The sequence below is a fragment of the Carassius carassius genome, chromosome 27 (assembly GCF_963082965.1).
Source record: "Carassius carassius chromosome 27, fCarCar2.1, whole genome shotgun sequence".
Lineage (NCBI taxonomy): Eukaryota > Metazoa > Chordata > Actinopteri > Cypriniformes > Cyprinidae > Carassius > Carassius carassius.
In genome coordinates, this window is record NC_081781.1 from 9,278,879 (window position 1) to 9,296,540 (window position 17,662).

The window sequence follows — 17,662 nt, forward strand, 5'->3', positions numbered from 1 at the left end:
AACGCATATTTCATAAGCACATTTTATTAAGCTAAAGCCACCACATTGTCTCAGCATTCATTTTAAAGCATTGGAATAGTAATAACAAGCCACAAATGCAATCATAATTCCAATGAAATTTAAAATAGCACAGAGAGATGATAGGCTGTCCTCAACATAGACAGCCATGAAAAAAAGCTGATGTAACAATGTGAATGAAAAAAACATGTAATCATTTTCTGCTTCATGTGGTAGTTAGCAGGCACTTCTCTCAAAGCGCTTTCACCACCTCTTCATCCTTCTATGCTTTAATGAAGCCAGTCCCTGAACATTCACTCGATATGAGAGCCTCTAAATAAGGTTGTGTCTGTGAGTAGGTCTAGTTTAGGGAGTCTAAAGTTTCAAATGTCATCAAATATCACCATGTTTTAAACAAAGAACACATCTCTGTTGTAGACGGATTATTAATATGAATAACATGAATAACAGTTTTTAATATTTTCTCATATATATATTTTGGTGCTTGAAGCTGCGGGTGCTTGCGGTGTGGTAGCTAAGATGTTCTGTAAGTAATTGCTTGCTGGCAAAATTCAAAAAAGTGTTATTTATCTCTTTTTAATTTCCCATACATAGACTAGTAAATCACATTGCTCCCCAAGCAGTACAATTTGAGGTATAATTCATGTTATGAGATGTAAATTTTACAAACCGAATTTTAATATATACACTGAGTCCTAAGCAAGTGTTAACATGATAAATCAACAAGCAATACAAGTTCCTATATGGGTAGCCACGCCTACTGTGAAATCTCATTGGTCCAAAGTCCTGCTTCTCATAACTATGCATTACACATCAAATACCGGTAGCTACTGACTGGCTGAGTCACTTTTTAAAGCAGTTTTGCAATCACATGTGTTTTTTGTTAACTCCTGGTTAGAACATGGTGTTCTTATCGTAACTATTTTATGTGCATTGCGCAATATTCATGTATTCATGCATGTTTTTATAAAACCCACAAATTATGTACAATACACAGGAAGTTTTAAAGAGTTTTAATGCTACTTTCTTTGACTATTTTTGTAATGTGATGTGTGGCCTTCATGCTCAACCCAGCATCAAAGGGCATCAGCTGACCTCATACAGGTAATGTAAACATTTAATTGCTTCAGTTACACTGAACTATTACCTGTTTGCTGAGTTGTGAATGAGATCAAACTTTGGAACTGCTTGAAGCCTACGGCTCAGGGTCACATCCGTGCAACACGTGAGTCCCTTTGACTGACTTGGCTTCAGACTAACAGCAAATAGTGGACACCGCACCGTGTCAATAAAGAGATTAACTTTGAACCAGAATTCGACTAGTTGAGACCCTTCCACGTCTCTGTGACCCCTTATATCTCCTGTCGAGTCAGGAGAATTTGTGAGATTGATAGAATCGTTCACTGATGGCAAGAAGCCAGCCATGCTTCGGCCAAACTGTGATTGGATGAACGTGTGAAAAGTGTTTTAGTAATGGGAAAAAAAATTTGCTTAGTCTTTGTTAACATGTAAAGATGCTACTTTGTAAAAGGATCAGAAAAACAGAGCAGCCTGGCCTTCGTATGAATGCTGCATTCCTGTTTGTGAATGCACACTGCATATTGTAGTGGTAGAAGGAATATCATATATCAGAGCAAGATAACTTCTTATGTTCTCTTGATCATATTATGTACTTTCTGAGAAATAAATGTCTAGTACACATGACTGAATAAAGATGTAATTTTTCTTGACACAGTAGGCTGTATATACGGGCTTTAAAAGTATGAGTTCATATAAACAATTTGTGATTGGAAATGGAAATTTAAGACAAGCATGTGACACATTATGATGGAAACTGAAATTGATATAATTAGTTTGAGAGATTCTTAAAAAATTAATGTTCTTTTCTCTAACAAATAGTAAATTTAGAAGAAAAACAAACAAGTGTGCTTAGCCTTTTGTACCTAGCTGTTCACTTTTGTATTATTGGATTGTTTTGAAAAGATAATGACACTCGGTTGTGTGCTAATTGTTTGCACATGCTCAGTTCAGAGAGGCGTTATAGGCAATCAATGTGCTGTTATCTGCTCTAGCATTAGTGACTCTATTTAAGCTGAGCTAACCAGGATTTATCTTTCTTTCTCCGTCCCTCCATCTCTCTCTCTTTCAATGGAAAGTTTAGTTCATGTAGGCAAATATCTCTCACGACGCTCCACTGTCTAAAGTTTCAAATGTCATCAAGTCCTCAAATATCACCATGTTTTAAACAAATCTCTCTTAAGACCTTCTACAAACAGACACAAACACATACATTTTCAAAACCATACAAACCTTTCATGCATTAAGCCGATGGCTAATGGAAGACAAATACAGACAGTCAAATAATACAAAAAAAGCACACACAAGTGATGTTTTCTGTTGTGAAGACATTACTTAGGGAAGTTTGTATTTTGGCTTAAAATACATTTTTAAAATTTTCATTGTAAAATTTTCTATTTTAAAAATGCTAATCTTTCTTATGATTATTCTTTTCTGAACATGAGATGAACTCTGCACTAAACATGTATTAAAGCATACTGAATATTTGATTTTTATGTTTATTTTTATGTGTGTGTGTGTGTGTGTGTGTGTGTGTGTGTGTGTGTGTGTGTGTGTGTGTGTGTGTGTGTGTGTGTGTGTGTGTGTGTGGTTGTGTGTGAAACATATATACTGTATGTGACCCTGGACCACAAAACCAGTCTTTAGTCGCTGGGGTATATTTCTAGCAATAGCCAAAAAATAAAAATAAATAAAATTGTATGGGTCAAAATTATAGTTTTTTTCTTTTATGCCAAAAAACCATTTGAATATAAAGTAAACATCATGTTCTATGAATATATTTAGTCAATTTCCTACCGTAAATATATCAAAACTTAAGTTATGATTAGTAACTTGCATTGCTAAGATCTTCATTTGGTCAATTTTAAAGGCGATTTTCAAATAGTTGCATCTTGGCCAAATATTGTCCTATCCTAACAAACCATACATCAATGGAAAAATTTCAGATGATGTATAAATCTACATTTTGAGAAATTGACCTTTATGACTGGTTTTGTGATCCAGGGTCACATATAACATTTGTTTATTTGTTTCAAAGGCCATATGGATGCAGTTCTATAGTATAATATTAAGTGTATTGATGTATTTAGTTTCATGCAGATGAGGAAATCTAAATATCTAAATGCAGTCTCCTTATTAACCCAAATCTGGTAGAGTGTTATAAAAACCAACCATATAAAACAACACAGTGCTTTGTTATGTCTACCTTCACCTTCTGTGTTTCAAAAACACGGCATATTTCTTGGAACACTGACCACGCTCACATGTTCCTCACTGTTGTTGTCTCAGAATGCGGGTATAGGTGTTATCTGTTGTTGTTGTTATACAGTGCTGTATGTGAACATCTCCCCTCAGCTTCATAGTCATGCTGCCCTTTCTGTTTGCTGCCCACATGTGCTTCAATTTGCAATTATGATTTCTAAGTAATATCTTTCTATCTTTCAGTCTACCTGTCTGTTTTCTCTGTTTCTGTTTGTCCATTCAAAATAGAAATTCTGACAAAGGGTTGTGTTCTTGCCCTCAGGAAGGAATCACATGGTGGAGCTCTTGAAGACCACGTGCTGACTGCTGCTCACTCTCAGAATACAAAACAGCACACATAAAATTCACAGATGCATTAAAAGACACGTACACAAAGTCATTTCACCAAGGACACAAAAATATAGTAGAACCATGAGTTATATATTGTTAGAGATTTAACTCTAAAATTACAGCATTCTCTGAAAATTTACAGTGAGACTCAACTGCCGTTCTTTGTTTTGAAAAGTATTATCTTGGAGAGTCTATGTGTTTTTAACTATTTTCTGTGCTTTAGTGAATTGCATTAAATTTTGAGGACCAGTATCTCTTCATGTCGAGCAAATCCGGAGAAAATAAGAGGGTGAAGTAGAGAGAAAGGAACATTTGATTAGAGAGGGTACTTTTAAGGATGGAGGCCTTAAATGGAAAAGAGGGTGAGAAAATGCCTCTAAAGTATTTTGAGGCAGTAAAAAAATAGAGTTTATTCAAGGACACATGGGAAAGGAGAAAAGAGCTTAAGTTAATCAATGCCAGTCCTCTCTGTCAAGATGTTCAGCTTTAAAAAAAAAAAGCACCCATTTTTGAGCTCTATGTCATTCTATTAAACATTAACCCAATTCATGCAGAGAGAATCACAACCTGTTTTTGTATTTCAAGCATATAGTTTTGGACATCTGCACCAGCTCTGTCCAGTCTTACTCATACACACAGCTGCCAGTACATCTTGAGACATTATGTAGCCTGTTTTATCTTGATTTATCGTCTTATTTTGGGTTCAGAGCACTCTGAGTGCCTTAGAGCTCATAGACATCCTTTGTTTTCTAAAGCGCACCCTGAATGTACCTTCAGACAAACTTGTTGATATCAGTAGCTATATGTGAAAATATCATTTGGGAACTTTTCGAATGATGAAAAACACTTCAAATGTCTACATAAGTTGGTTTTTTTTCCCCCCAGTGAGAACATTTTCAATTTGATCAAAATTTGCTCTTCGCAAGTACAGACGATCCTTTACCTTTTGAGTCTTCAGAATGTCTGTTTATGTGTAGAGGGTTTCAAAAGAAGTAATTCTCAGTCTAAAAATGTTCCACATGATTTCCAAGTTACTTTGTATAATGAATTCATTTGATAAAGATACTTTTTTATCCAAACACATCGGCTCTGCTTACAGTAAAAACGTGACTCTAATCTGTTCCCTTAGAATAAGTCAGAGAAGATTTTCATGTTCATAGACACTTGTTAGGAAGGAAACAGTATCTTTTTCCCAGGTTGTTTGTTCCTTGTGCTCTATCCCTTGTTGTCACAAATAGTGTGAGACTGGTGGAAACAGGGTCATTGAGTGCTGTTCCCACATTTGCAGTGTTCCTGTTTGACATTCCAGCCTGAGACAGGAGATGGACTCACAAACATGGTGACCCTATCAGCACCTTCAAACAGGATGAACTTGGTGTATTATGCAATGTATGATAATATATCAAATTAGCATGAGCATTGGATGATGTGTGTTTTTGTATTAATAATGACCTAAATGCAAAAAAAATTTTTTGTCTACTTTGACCTAAAATATTTGTTTCAAATGTAAAATGGTTTTACAGACAAGCTGAAGACTAGTCCCAGACTAAAGTGTAAGTCTGAGTGGTTTTAACTGAAAGAAACTTGCACTGACTGATTTAAAAATATATCAGTGCCTTTGTTTTGTCTCAAGATGCACACTGTAATGTTTTTTTTTCTAAGGCATGTTAATTAAAAAAAATACCTTTAATTTCCTAATTGAACAATGGCCTAATCCTGGTTTAGTAGTGAAACCGTGCCTGTAGAATGTGGTGTAAATGAATCTTTCATGAATTTAACAGCACATTCACATGTTCATTCTCAAACTGGTTGCACTTTATTTTAAGGTGACCTTGTTACAGTGTAATTATACATAAAAGTACTGAGTAATACACATGTATACTATTTACTGTATGGTTAGGGTTAGGATTAGGGTTTTGTTTAGGGTTACTTGCATATACTGTAATTATGCATAATTAATTGTTATTTTCATATTAAGTATATGTAACAAGGATACCTTAAAATAAAGTGTTACCCATAAATTTAGTACTTGTAATTAGTAATGTCACATGTTTGTTCCCGTTATCCTTATTTGGTCCTTCCTAGTTTCCCTATTGTCTATTGTTTTACTTCAATGAAAGTTTAGAGTTTTGTGAATTTTTCAAATGAAAGATCAAAAAAAGATAAATGATGCAGATTTATTTTGACAGCCGCCTTTGCTCATATTTACCAAGGGTGCCAATTTCAGTGGGCACTGTACATATATTACCAAAAGAAAAATGTATATCAAATGAAATTGTTTGCATCTATGATTAATGCTGTATTCATTCAAACCATGTATGCTCAGCTCAGGTATATATTTCATTCAGCTGAAAAAGGCTAAAGCCAAGTGAACACAGCCAATCTTTGCTCTTCCCTTTACCCACTCACTTTGTAAATCAGCACATCGCTCTTCCTCACATCACATCCAGGTTATGTAACACTGCTTCCTAGTTACCCTGGAGACAGAATATGCCCCTCTGTTCACCTTGGTGCCAGCCATCCACCGTCTCCTGTCTAAACGGGAGGGTAGAGAGCGGAATTTACAAGAAGATTGATTGGTTTTTCTGTTCGCATGTGTGTTGAAGGAAGCATACAGATGACCAGATAGTATTATGGAGTACAATTATTGTACAGTTAGTGGACAAATGGGCTTTTGTACAATTGGAATGACACACATTTACCTTGAAAGATAGTTATTGTAAACACAAAGCAGCAGTGGGCATATGATAACAGTATTGACTGTTTGAGGATGTCATGGTCTTGCTAGATAAAGATTATGGAATTGTTAGACAGATTAGTCAGTCTGATCTGATTTCAATTTTCTTTATATTTTATTTTGTTATATTAGGGATCATGCGATTTCAATTGATTTTCCTCCAACACTGACTAAACAAAATAAATATCCCATGCAAAATGTATAAACACACTGCATATATAGTTTGCATGCCCAGTTACTGCCATAAATATTTTTGTTGGTCTCTGGTTACTATATTCACTCTAATTATCTTATTTCATTAAAGACATTTTAATAAGTGTCTCTTAAGGATAATATACAAGCCATAATGTTTTCTTCATCACTAACAGTTAATTATCCATAATCATCCACAGCACTGCTTGCAAATTTGTAGCTGTTTTTGGCTTGCTATTAAAACATTTATGCATTTTTTCACATGCAGATTTTTTACATTTTACAAATTCTACTTTGATTTGATTTTAATATCTTAATTAATTAATTAAAATAAATGTATTTAATTCAATTAAAAGTCTGTTAATTCTCTAAACTAAACAAAAGCTTGCCCTCTGTAAGGGAACAGATTCTTCTTGTATATGGGTTTAGGTGGGCACCGTAGGGCTCCCTCTGCTGCTTGTTACATCCAGCCAGTATTGCCCGCTTCATTGTCCAGTGGCCTGTGCACTCTGTGTACCTCTTTCAGTGCCAAACAAAGCATTGTGGGGTGCGTCATTACTGGGCTGAAAAATGTGCAGACGGCATAGAATGGCAAGCCCAGAAAAAACAGCAGAGAGAGGTTTTATCTCGCCAGTGGCAGCCATTCACATGGCAGCTACACAACATTCCTTTAGGCCTCATTAGGGTGCCACTTGTACCAATCTCGTGTCCCATGCCTCCTCCTTTTTATTTGTGTAGACCTCTTTTGTATTTTTCCTAAATTGTTTCTCCATAGTGTTTTTATTTAATAATAATTAAATAAATATAATATATAAATAAATATAATATAATAAATAATAACTATTTAATACTACTTAATAAATATATGACTCAATATATCTAAGTTTTCTCACAAACCTGCTTTAAAATAAAAGTGCCTAAAGTGTGGTATGCAGTTTTGCATACTGGTGAATATTTTTTTCTGTCTCTATTGGGGTGTGGTTTGCATGTTTATATAAGTGTATATGTGCTTTTGTGCATGTACTGGATGGACTGGATTGATTCATAGTAGGACACAAAGAGGGTCTCTGTGGGGATTAGGTACAATATAATCCCGGGATTAGTCCTATTGGATTACAGAGCTGAGGGGGCTTCTTTCCTGTTCAGTTTGTGTTTGGATATGGAGAAGGATGGGTTGGGGTATCATGTGTCCTGTTTTTAGGATGAAAAGCATGTTCTTATTATTGAAAATGCTTGATTCCCATTGTTTATGTCCGTCAGAGGATTGGTGACAGTTTTGAATGTACTATAAATACTGAAGCACTAACTTGCGTAACAAGGATGTATAAAAACACTGTTAAATCATGACTGCTTCAGATCTGCCAAAATAAATGTTAAATCTTGGTTTGTGCCAAAGCCTTGAAATGGGTTTCACATTTACCTTTTATAGAGCGAAAATGTAGATGTTCTGAGATTGATGGTTGGATAGACAGATATATTGATGGACAGACGGAGGGATAAACAGATGGATGGATGATTGGATATAGAGATCGATATAGAGACAGACAGACAGACAGACAGACAGACAGACAGACAGACAGACAGACAGACAGACAGACAGACAGACAGATAGATAGACAGATAGATAGATAGATAGATAGATAGATAGATAGATAGATAGATAGATAGATAGATAGATAGATAGATAGATAGATAGATAGGAATGTGATTCATTGCCCCTTAAGTAAATTATGGTGCAATAGCAGCAAAACAAGTCAACATTGTAAGGTGCACAGAGTGGTGTAACACATTAGAATAAATACAGAACTTCTGTGTCAGTTTGCTATGGTTGCAGTAATGTCCTATTCTATGTTGCATAAGATTGGGAATTTTTTTGCACAAGACACTCTCAAACAACTTTCTCTTGGGTTTGGCAGATAACTGGTTTGCTTGGTTGTGTATCCAGTCCCCATTTGGCAATTAGGCTTTGCGCAGTATTGCATTTCATTTACTTCTCTCCATAAAAACAGCATTTATTGTAGTTGGCACCTCACTGCTGAAATTCCAAACTAGTTAAATATAAAGTTGGTTTAAGGTCAGTTTTTAGTCACGATTAAGTGAACACATTCTGTATCAGCTGTGTGCATATGTGTGTATTTATCTGTACCAAAATAGAGTAAAATAGAATTGGAGTAAACATTTGCAAGAATTTCAGATGCATGATTTATTCTTTTATTTGTACTTAAAACCCTCAAAACAGAGAGCATTAGTAATACCCAGTTCCCTTAAGCAGTGCATGTACGTTTTTGGATAGCAAGGTAGTAATGTGTAGCTAGTACAATTTATGCTTTGGTCATTTTTTCCCACCATTGTGTGTATTTGATCTTTAGCATCAACAGCACAGACAGCCTGCTGATGTTGGGCCCTGATTCAAACCCGTAACCAGCAAATGAGTGGGCACATCCAACATAAACATCCTGCCTCCATACCATCAGCTCAAGCCAACACACCTGTGTCAACATAGAAAAAGTGGACAGTTTGACAGAGTTAATTTTTAGTCAATTCCTAGTAATCCAGTGGCAAAGATGAGACTATCATGTCAAAGGGTGTGACTGTTGGAATTTCAATGATTACTGATATTAAAATGTAATTCAGTGTTTAATTAAGTAGATTCTTGTATTGAGCTGTATTAATTTTGTTTCATTCATTAGTCAGTAGTGGTATACGTTTTCGCAATAGTGCATGCTCAGTTCATTTGTAAATAAATATATAATAAACATTAATTAATGGAAATATTATAATTAAAAACATAATTTGTGCATTTTTTTTCTTTTCATATCATGTATGCGATTGCATCATTTTTAACAAACGTTCATAGGAGTTTGTGATGCTACTTTTGCATGTTACATGGCGCACTCTAGTGGACACATTTTTTTATTTTCTTTTCTTGTTTTTTTAAGTGGGGAGTTGTGTTGGTTGGGAGGGTGTGTGGGAGAATAAGTCACCCTTGTAATCACTCAAGCCCTTAACAGCTCTGCTTTGAGCCACCATTAACATGGAGATTGAAGTTTCGATTAGTCTTGACTTGGACTAATGGACCAACGTCCAAAGGAAATTGGGTGCTAATTGGGTTTCAAAATAATCTTTTTACTCTTTCCTTTTAGCATCAGGGGACAGGTGGTTCAAGGAAGCGCATTGACTGAATTAAGAGAATATCCTGACCTTGGTTTTAAAGAGATCAGATTCCGAAGGAACAGCATACATATTTAATACTTTGTTAAATGAGTAGATTAAATAATGCTTTAAACAAAACATGCATATTTTGGGAGAAAGAATGGAGAAGAAGGCCCTTACACAAAGTATTTCCATTTTGAAGGTAAGAAACATGTAAACGGCATTGCAATTTAGAGTAAGGATTTTATAATTATGATCATACTGTAAAACACACTTTGAAATGTTTAAATAATTGCTCTGGTGATATCTAGTGCTGTAAAACACAATTTCTTCTCATTTACGTCAACATGGGACTGAATTTATGGCAAGCTATTCCCTTGCATCTTTTTCCAAATGACTTAATATTAACATCTCATCAGCCCAAATGGCATTTATGTGTTGTGGTCTGACAGGCGGCCATGTTCATTAATTCTTCTACCATGAATGGCTGACTATTTGGCTCCTCTTTTCCAGTCTTCCAAAAAAAATATTATTATTTTTTTTTACTACTCCATTATGTCTACTCAAAAAAAATGTGCTGACCCTGGTCCTTTTCTTACAAAGTCTTCAAAGCAAACCTTACTGACATTTTACATGTACCGCCAACAAAAATGCATCATGTAATTATTTAAAGGGTGACCTTTCACAATGACTGCCCCTTTTTCACCGGACACCTTTATTTTTGTTGGCATATAATGTTGTAGAAAAGACATTTATCTCAGCTTCTGTATCCTACCATTAGGTGGTGGTAAAAGAACAAAAACTCAAACGACAGCTCTGCATGAACAGTGTGTGTGTGTGTGTGTGTGTGTGTGTGTGTGTGTGCGTGCGTGCGTGCGTGCGTGCGTGCGTGCGTGTGTGTGTGTGTGTGTGTGTGTGTGTGAGTCAGGTAAATCCTATGTTGTTGGATCCAAATGTCCCCAAAGTATAGTAAAACCTGGTGGAAACTTTTTTTGGGGAAATAGCTTAAATCATACTAAAAGTTTTCTTTTTGTTATGATTTTTTTTCCGAAACGTAAAAATGCAAGGTTTCTGTAGGTTTTAGAGATAAGGTGAGGTTTAAAGAATATTATATACAGTTTACAGCATAAAAAATATTATTGTTTCCTGTGGAAAGTCCCCATAAAATGTAAAATCTAACATGTGTGAAGTCCAGGGAAACTGAATTTTAATTCGTATTGTTTTTACTTTTATTTATTGTTTTGAGGTTTTAAATGTATTTTATTGCTTTATAATGAGTGCTAATTTCTTTATTAATGTGTAAGTCTCCAAGACAATTTCCTTTTGGGACAGCAGGTATATTTCAGTTTAATTCCTTACGTCCTATTACATTCCTTTGAACTTGTTTTAACACTGATTTTTAGTATTTAAAAAAAAACATATGGTGTGAGATTTGTTTCTTATGTATGTAGACCCCATGAAATGTAAGGCAATTAATATACATGGGCTGTCCGTATGCATAGGACCCCCTCGCGACCCCAAAAGAGCTGCAGACCAATCAGAGCGCAGCGTCTTAATACGGCGAGTCATAGTTTGCCTGAGGTGCTTGCAGTGTCGCTCTGTTGAAAAGAACTTTACAGTGGATCAGCGTTTGTAACGGCGACAGTGTGTTGAGAAACTTGTGAGGAGCAGGACGCGCGTGCACTAAAACAAACTCCAAGCATCCTCGCGCAAGCGACGGTCAGGAGAAATCTGACTCTGAATTTTTTCTTCACGTTTTTGTCTCCCTAAAGACTTAATTTTTTCCCCCCGGTAGTGCCCGTGTTGACATTTCGAACCAATGTCTTGTCATTATCCCTCAGTTCGTCGCTGAATCTTCTGTCGAGTTTTTTTTTTTTTTTTTTGCCGAGGAGCAGTTTGAAATCTCAAGATGGACTTGAGACCTTCGCCGTTTTTTCTTAGTCTGATAGTATTTCTTCACGTTTTGTCAGCAGCCCAGGACACAAATGAAGAAATCCCTGAGGGAGCGTCCACCTTGGCGTTTGTGTTTGATGTCACCGGCTCCATGTACGACGATTTAGTGCAAGTAATTGAAGGAGCATCGAAGATATTGGAAACATCCCTCAGCAGACCTCAGAGAACACTGTACAACTTCGCATTGGTGCCTTTTCATGACCCAGGTACATGAAACAAAGCAAATGAGCTTTTATTCGTCTTAATGAAATATGTCTTGATTCTACTCAAGTCTATTTAATTAAGTCTTAATTAAATTTCTTTCTTTCTTTCTTTTTTTTTGCTCAAAGTTCTCCTTCCTAGCATTCAAGGGGGACATTAAGTTTAGTTTGATAAGTATTACCTGTTCCTTTCTTCCTTTACAGGACCTATAACTACAGTATAACCTACTGTGTTTTCCAGTCTTAACACCAAACTAGACCATTTTAATTTATATTCTGAATACATATGTCAGAATAATTTTTTTTTCTTCTTCTTGATTTAAGCGTAAATCTAATGCAATTTGGTTTATTCTTAAAACATAATTTTTTTTAAAATAATATAAAATATAATTTAAAATATAGCCAAGGCTATAAGAAAAATGAACTACATATTCTCAGTTACACAACTTTTCTTGTTAAGAAAATGTATCTTTTTTAAGGATGTTTACAGATGTAGCTCATCTTAAAGAAGGACTTGTTGCCAGAAACATGACAAATCTGTTAGTTTGCTGAGAGCTGCTGCATGCTGAAGTGTCTCACACCTACAGGAAGTATCAAAGCATTGTTTGTACTGCCCAGATGTTCTGTGCACTGAATTCACTGTCATTATCATTCCGTCTATCCAGGCGGTACAAGCTTGGAAGCATTTGAATGCCTGCTAGTGCACAATTTTTCCATGGAAGGTACTTTACCGACTGTACACAACAGTTAGAGTACTCCAACGGATCTAATAATTATTATTATTTTTTTAATAGACATGGGTTAAGAGTCAGTATGTTCCATGTACATTTAATACATTTAGATTTGTCTAAAGTATACCTGATGTACTGAATAATGATATGAGGACCTGAATAATGAATGACAGACTCACTTTTTTTAGCAAAACTCAGACTTTGAACACTGGAGTTTTCACTTTGTAATTAGTTCAAGTACAAGAGCAGGTTTACTTCTCTAATCTACAAAAGCTGAAACAAGATGATGGCATAAAAATTATAAAATTGCAGGGTAAGCAACTTCTTGTGGTAGTAAGGATGGAAAAACTATGCATCTAAACTCTTCAAACGCCTTAGAAGAGTGAGAGAGAGTCTCAAAAGAAAGTATCATCTCAAGAGATGTTAAGCCTCCCCCTTCTTCATTCCCAACCTGAATCTGACCTAATGTGTTCAAACGCAGCATGCCAAATACATTTTCCATCCACTCCTTGGGGTACTCAGGAATTTCTTTCAAGATGCACGCTGTATCTGGTTATTGCTTCAGAATGCGCTGTCCACTGTAACTAAACCGAAAGATTTGCAACACAAAAGAAGACTTAGAGAGGGAGAGGGAGAGCGAGATTGCCTTTTCCTTCACAAAATTTGGTAAATCAGTATTCCAGATGTACTGAATTCGGCCTGTCGCCTATTTGTTTGCATTATTGTAGATCATTTTATGAAGCCTTGCAGATGCAAGATGCAGCCAAAGGAGTGGAATATGCATTATTTAGTCAACACATAACACGAGCAGCTTGTTTGTCAAGAAATTGTCAATCTGTGGCTGGCTTTTTGGATATTGCTCATGTGTTTTATTGCATAAATCAAAGAAAAACCTTGCTCTCAGGAAAGGAAGTACTATATTAAACTATGTACAGATTTTAATCCATTTCAATTTGTTTTAGTTTAGATCATTTTTGGAGAATCGGTTTGGTTCATTAAGACTGTACTGGTAGATAAATGCATGCATAGAAACTAAAAGTTGAATCCTCTGGTAACTCTTCAAATGCGACCCGGAAGAGGAAATAGAAAGTCCCTTTGGGCACTGAATAAGGGTTAATAGTCAGTAGAGGCTTCAATGAGTTTCAGATGTCCAGAGATCTTTTAAAGAGCTGTTGGCCCATTGAGAAGTGTGTGGCCACAGGCTCCCTGTGCTACTGCTTTCCCAAGACTCCAGTGATGTACTTCCCACACACACATGCATGCATACTCAAATACACACACACAGGTCTGTAAATATGACCCCCTGTAATCCAGTTCCTGAACTTGGATGTGTTTAAATGTGTGTGATTTTGGGCATACAAACAGTCTACTTAGAGCAGGCTGAGTTTGGAAACTATATTTCTCACACTCTTTTCAGGGTTTTTGTTCTTTATTAGTACTATATCATATTATTTTGTGCACGCTTTGAATCTGTCCAAATATTGGCTTCTGGACAGGCTTTAGGGAGCTGGAGAATCGTAGAGACGAACAGGAGTACTTCTTCAGTTCATTCTTGTCATCCTAAAACTGTCAGGAAAAGCTGTGACAAATTATATAAACTTCAGACAGAGAATACGCAGAAATGGTATTCTTAAGGGACCATTACTACTCTGACTGAATTTTCCAGGTTCCTGAAGATCCTGATGATAGCAGCTGGATGGATATGAATATCAGTCAGCTTTCCAAAGCAAATAGTTCCCTTTGTCTTTCTGTAGTCAATGAAAAAAAGTTCCCTTAATTTTGTATGAGATTTATCTTGCTCTTTCTACATCCTGTCACAGTTTCAAATGGCTGAACCTATCTAATAGTTTGACAGCCTGCTTTGTAAATGAACATTGACATGGCTACAACTTGTTGATGTCTTTGGCACTATAATCACCTTAACATTTTTAAGGAGCATTTTATCCTTCTTCACTCTGACTAGTCGCATCTGCTCCATATAGTTAGACCTTTTACCAAAGCTCTCAAAACGGGAAAGGAGAAACATTGATGCTTTCAATGCTTTTAACATTTTCAAAGCTTATTGTTTAACTAAACAGCTCTTTGACCCTTTTGCTGCTTGTCCTCTGAAGCTACATTCATCTCGGAATACCCCTAGATTACAAGGAGACTGGCGTGAACATGGCCCGTAATGATGCCATTAGGCAGGAATTTGTGATGGTGGGTGGGGTGGGTTAAATAGGGTTTCGGAGTATGGTGTAATTCTTCTGTTTCATCTCTTTAATGATGAGGAGAGAATAATATAACACTCTTTAATTTGAGAACAGTGCATGGACTGATTCCAGTGCCTAAGGTGTTACACAAAGAGCCATTTTCTAAAAAGTGCTACTGTACCCAGTAGTTACTGTAAGCACTTACCTTATATTTATATGGGTGTTCATGACATATATCAAAAAGTGTGTGTTTTTCTGTCTGGGGGTGGGGGGAAATTAAACCTTTTATTTGGTAAAGATGCTTTGATCAAAACTAAAGACATTTAACATGTTACAAAAAAACAAAAATAATAATAAATGTTTCTTGAGCACAATTCTTGAGCTCGGGAATATTAGAAAGATTTCTGAATGATCATGCCACACCAAAGATTGGCTGCTGAAAAATAAGTTTTGCCATCACAGTAATAAATTACATTTATGTTAAAACAACTATTTTAAATTGTATTAATGTTTCACTATAATATAGTTTTTACTGTATTTCTTTTTTTGCCTAAATAATTGCATATAAGTATATTGCATGAGTATAAGAGACTTACATTTTTTTTTTCAGGTTTCTTTGATGAATAGAAAGTTCAGAAAAACGGCATTTATCTGAAATATAAATCTTTTGTAACATTTGTAATGCCCTTATCATCACTCTTAGTTAAATTAAAGCATCCTTGCTAACTAAAAGTATACATTTTTGCAGGCTTGGTGAGCAGAAGAGAATTCTTTAAAATACTTAAATAAATCTTACTGTTCAAAAACCTTTGACTTGTAGTGTATTTGCCGCTGATTGCTCTTTCTGAGCTGTAGGAATTGTTTTGATTGGACACGGAGAGATTCTTTGACCTTTTGTGTCTGGTGCAGGGCAAAGGCCGAAGTCTGCTGGGAAGTTGAACTTGAGATGAGTTCAGAATGGAAGATGAAAGGACAATAGATGACTTTTGGCCTGTGTATGATTTTCAGATGTTTGAAAGACAAACATGGATACTATTAGAGCGTAATTGCATTAGCTGCTACAAGTCAGTGGAAAATTAAAGCCTCTGTTTATAACGTAGAGCAAAGTTTTGCTTGCTCCAGGCCAAAAAATTGCTTATGCTTTTTCATTATTTTGATGTCACACATTCTTTTGTATTATTTTAATATGACTAGATAAAACAAACACACTGTATAAAAGCACACAATATACAAACTGGATATATGACTGAACATGGGTCTCTTATATGCTCTGACATAAATTTTGACTCAATTATAGCAAAGTAGCCATTTTATTTACACCATCATATTGTGAAATGGGGCCTGTTGAACTGTGGAATTAGATCTTTACAAATTGTTTTGTGAATTTCAAAAAAGTACCTTTGATTGGTAAAGCGTAATTATGCATAACAGGGTCAGGGGGGTTACTGGACTGTACTTCATGAGACAGTTACCTGTCCTGAAAGTTTCACAGGACACTGATTAATTGTTTTGGATTATGTGTGAACACAAAGCAGGGTTTTAGGCAACTTAAATAGTCTTGAAGGTCCAAATTGGAAGATCTACTGTACATAAAGTTTAATACCTGAGATCTCGAGAGAAGTACAGTATCAAGACAATAATAACATTACATCAGTATGAAACAAGTTTATATCTTTTACCTGAGACCCACCAGTTCATTGTTGTCTTCTTTAGAGAAAAGTTGTTTTAAGGGAATTTTCTGACAGCCCTGGGGCATCATACTGAATAAAAAAATGATATACAAACTAATTTGCACACGCAGGGCTTAGTGCATTTCTCTGTCAAAAGTAGTCAGATGTGAAAGCATTTCTCAAAACACACTATAAGGAGGTAATTACTCAGCACTGTTTATGATCAAAATTTGACTCTGCTGCATTATTTAGATGATAGGACAGGCTGTTTTGATCATTTGTGAACAATTATGTTTCTCATTCAGAACTTTCTTCAGTTTTTGGCTCTGACTGGGGAAACACATTTGGTCTGGATCAATGAAGTCTGTTTGTGCCAATCTTGTTTAGTGACATGGCTTTGGATGATGTGACTTATCTTTTCAAAACAAAGCAAATTTTTTTCCTATCATGCATGTGAAATGGGTACATTTTTGTTTGTAGTGAAACGTGACATGTGACATGCTTTTTTTTTTGTCTTCTGTCTTCAGAGCTCTTTTAAGTGCTGTTCTGATAGGATTAATGTTTTGAATGACATTTGAGTTACTGTTACCATACTTGAGGACATTGGAGATTTCATATACTGATCTGGATGGGGTTAACATCTCTGTAATAATTACTTATTGTGGTTGACCTATATATCGGCACAGGCTATATTGCTATGGCTGAAACATTTTTCAACTTTAGATTATGCTGTGCTATATTCAGTTTGCCACTAAGCCATAGTCCTTGTGTAGTGTATGTGAAATTAGCTTTGCCTTGTCTTTATTTGTGAAAAAATGATTTCCAGTTTGCGCAGACTTACCAGACTTATTAAGTGTATGGTTTGTTACAGTATTTGCTTCCATTTTATTAATTTCTTTATTTTATTTCTTATATTTATTTGGTTATTGTTGTAAATATTATGTAAAATATATTTTAATTTAATTGCAGCATTCTAATAATAATGTATTGAAACAATGTAATATGATATGTATTAGCTTTATTTTGGCTACTCTGCTTTCTAAGATATCAATATATTGGACATTAAAAACCTACAGTAAATCAGTTGATCAAGTGTCTATTGCTTGGATGTATGCATCACATAACCCAATGAAATAAATAAGTCCTA

The 17,662-nt window shown here is 35.5% G+C and overlaps 1 protein-coding gene across 1 annotated transcript in view; it reads left to right on the forward strand.

Annotated features, from left to right (window-relative positions):
* The first annotated feature begins 11,312 nt into the window (after nt 1-11,312).
* hmcn1 (hemicentin 1) overlaps nt 11,313-17,662 on the forward strand; it is an 81,656-nt gene continuing 75,306 nt past the window's right edge. The window contains exon 1 of the mRNA XM_059512538.1: nt 11,313-11,928. Within this exon, the coding sequence (XP_059368521.1) occupies nt 11,679-11,928 (250 nt within the window). The 5' untranslated portion in view covers nt 11,313-11,678. The remainder of the gene's footprint in view (nt 11,929-17,662) is intronic.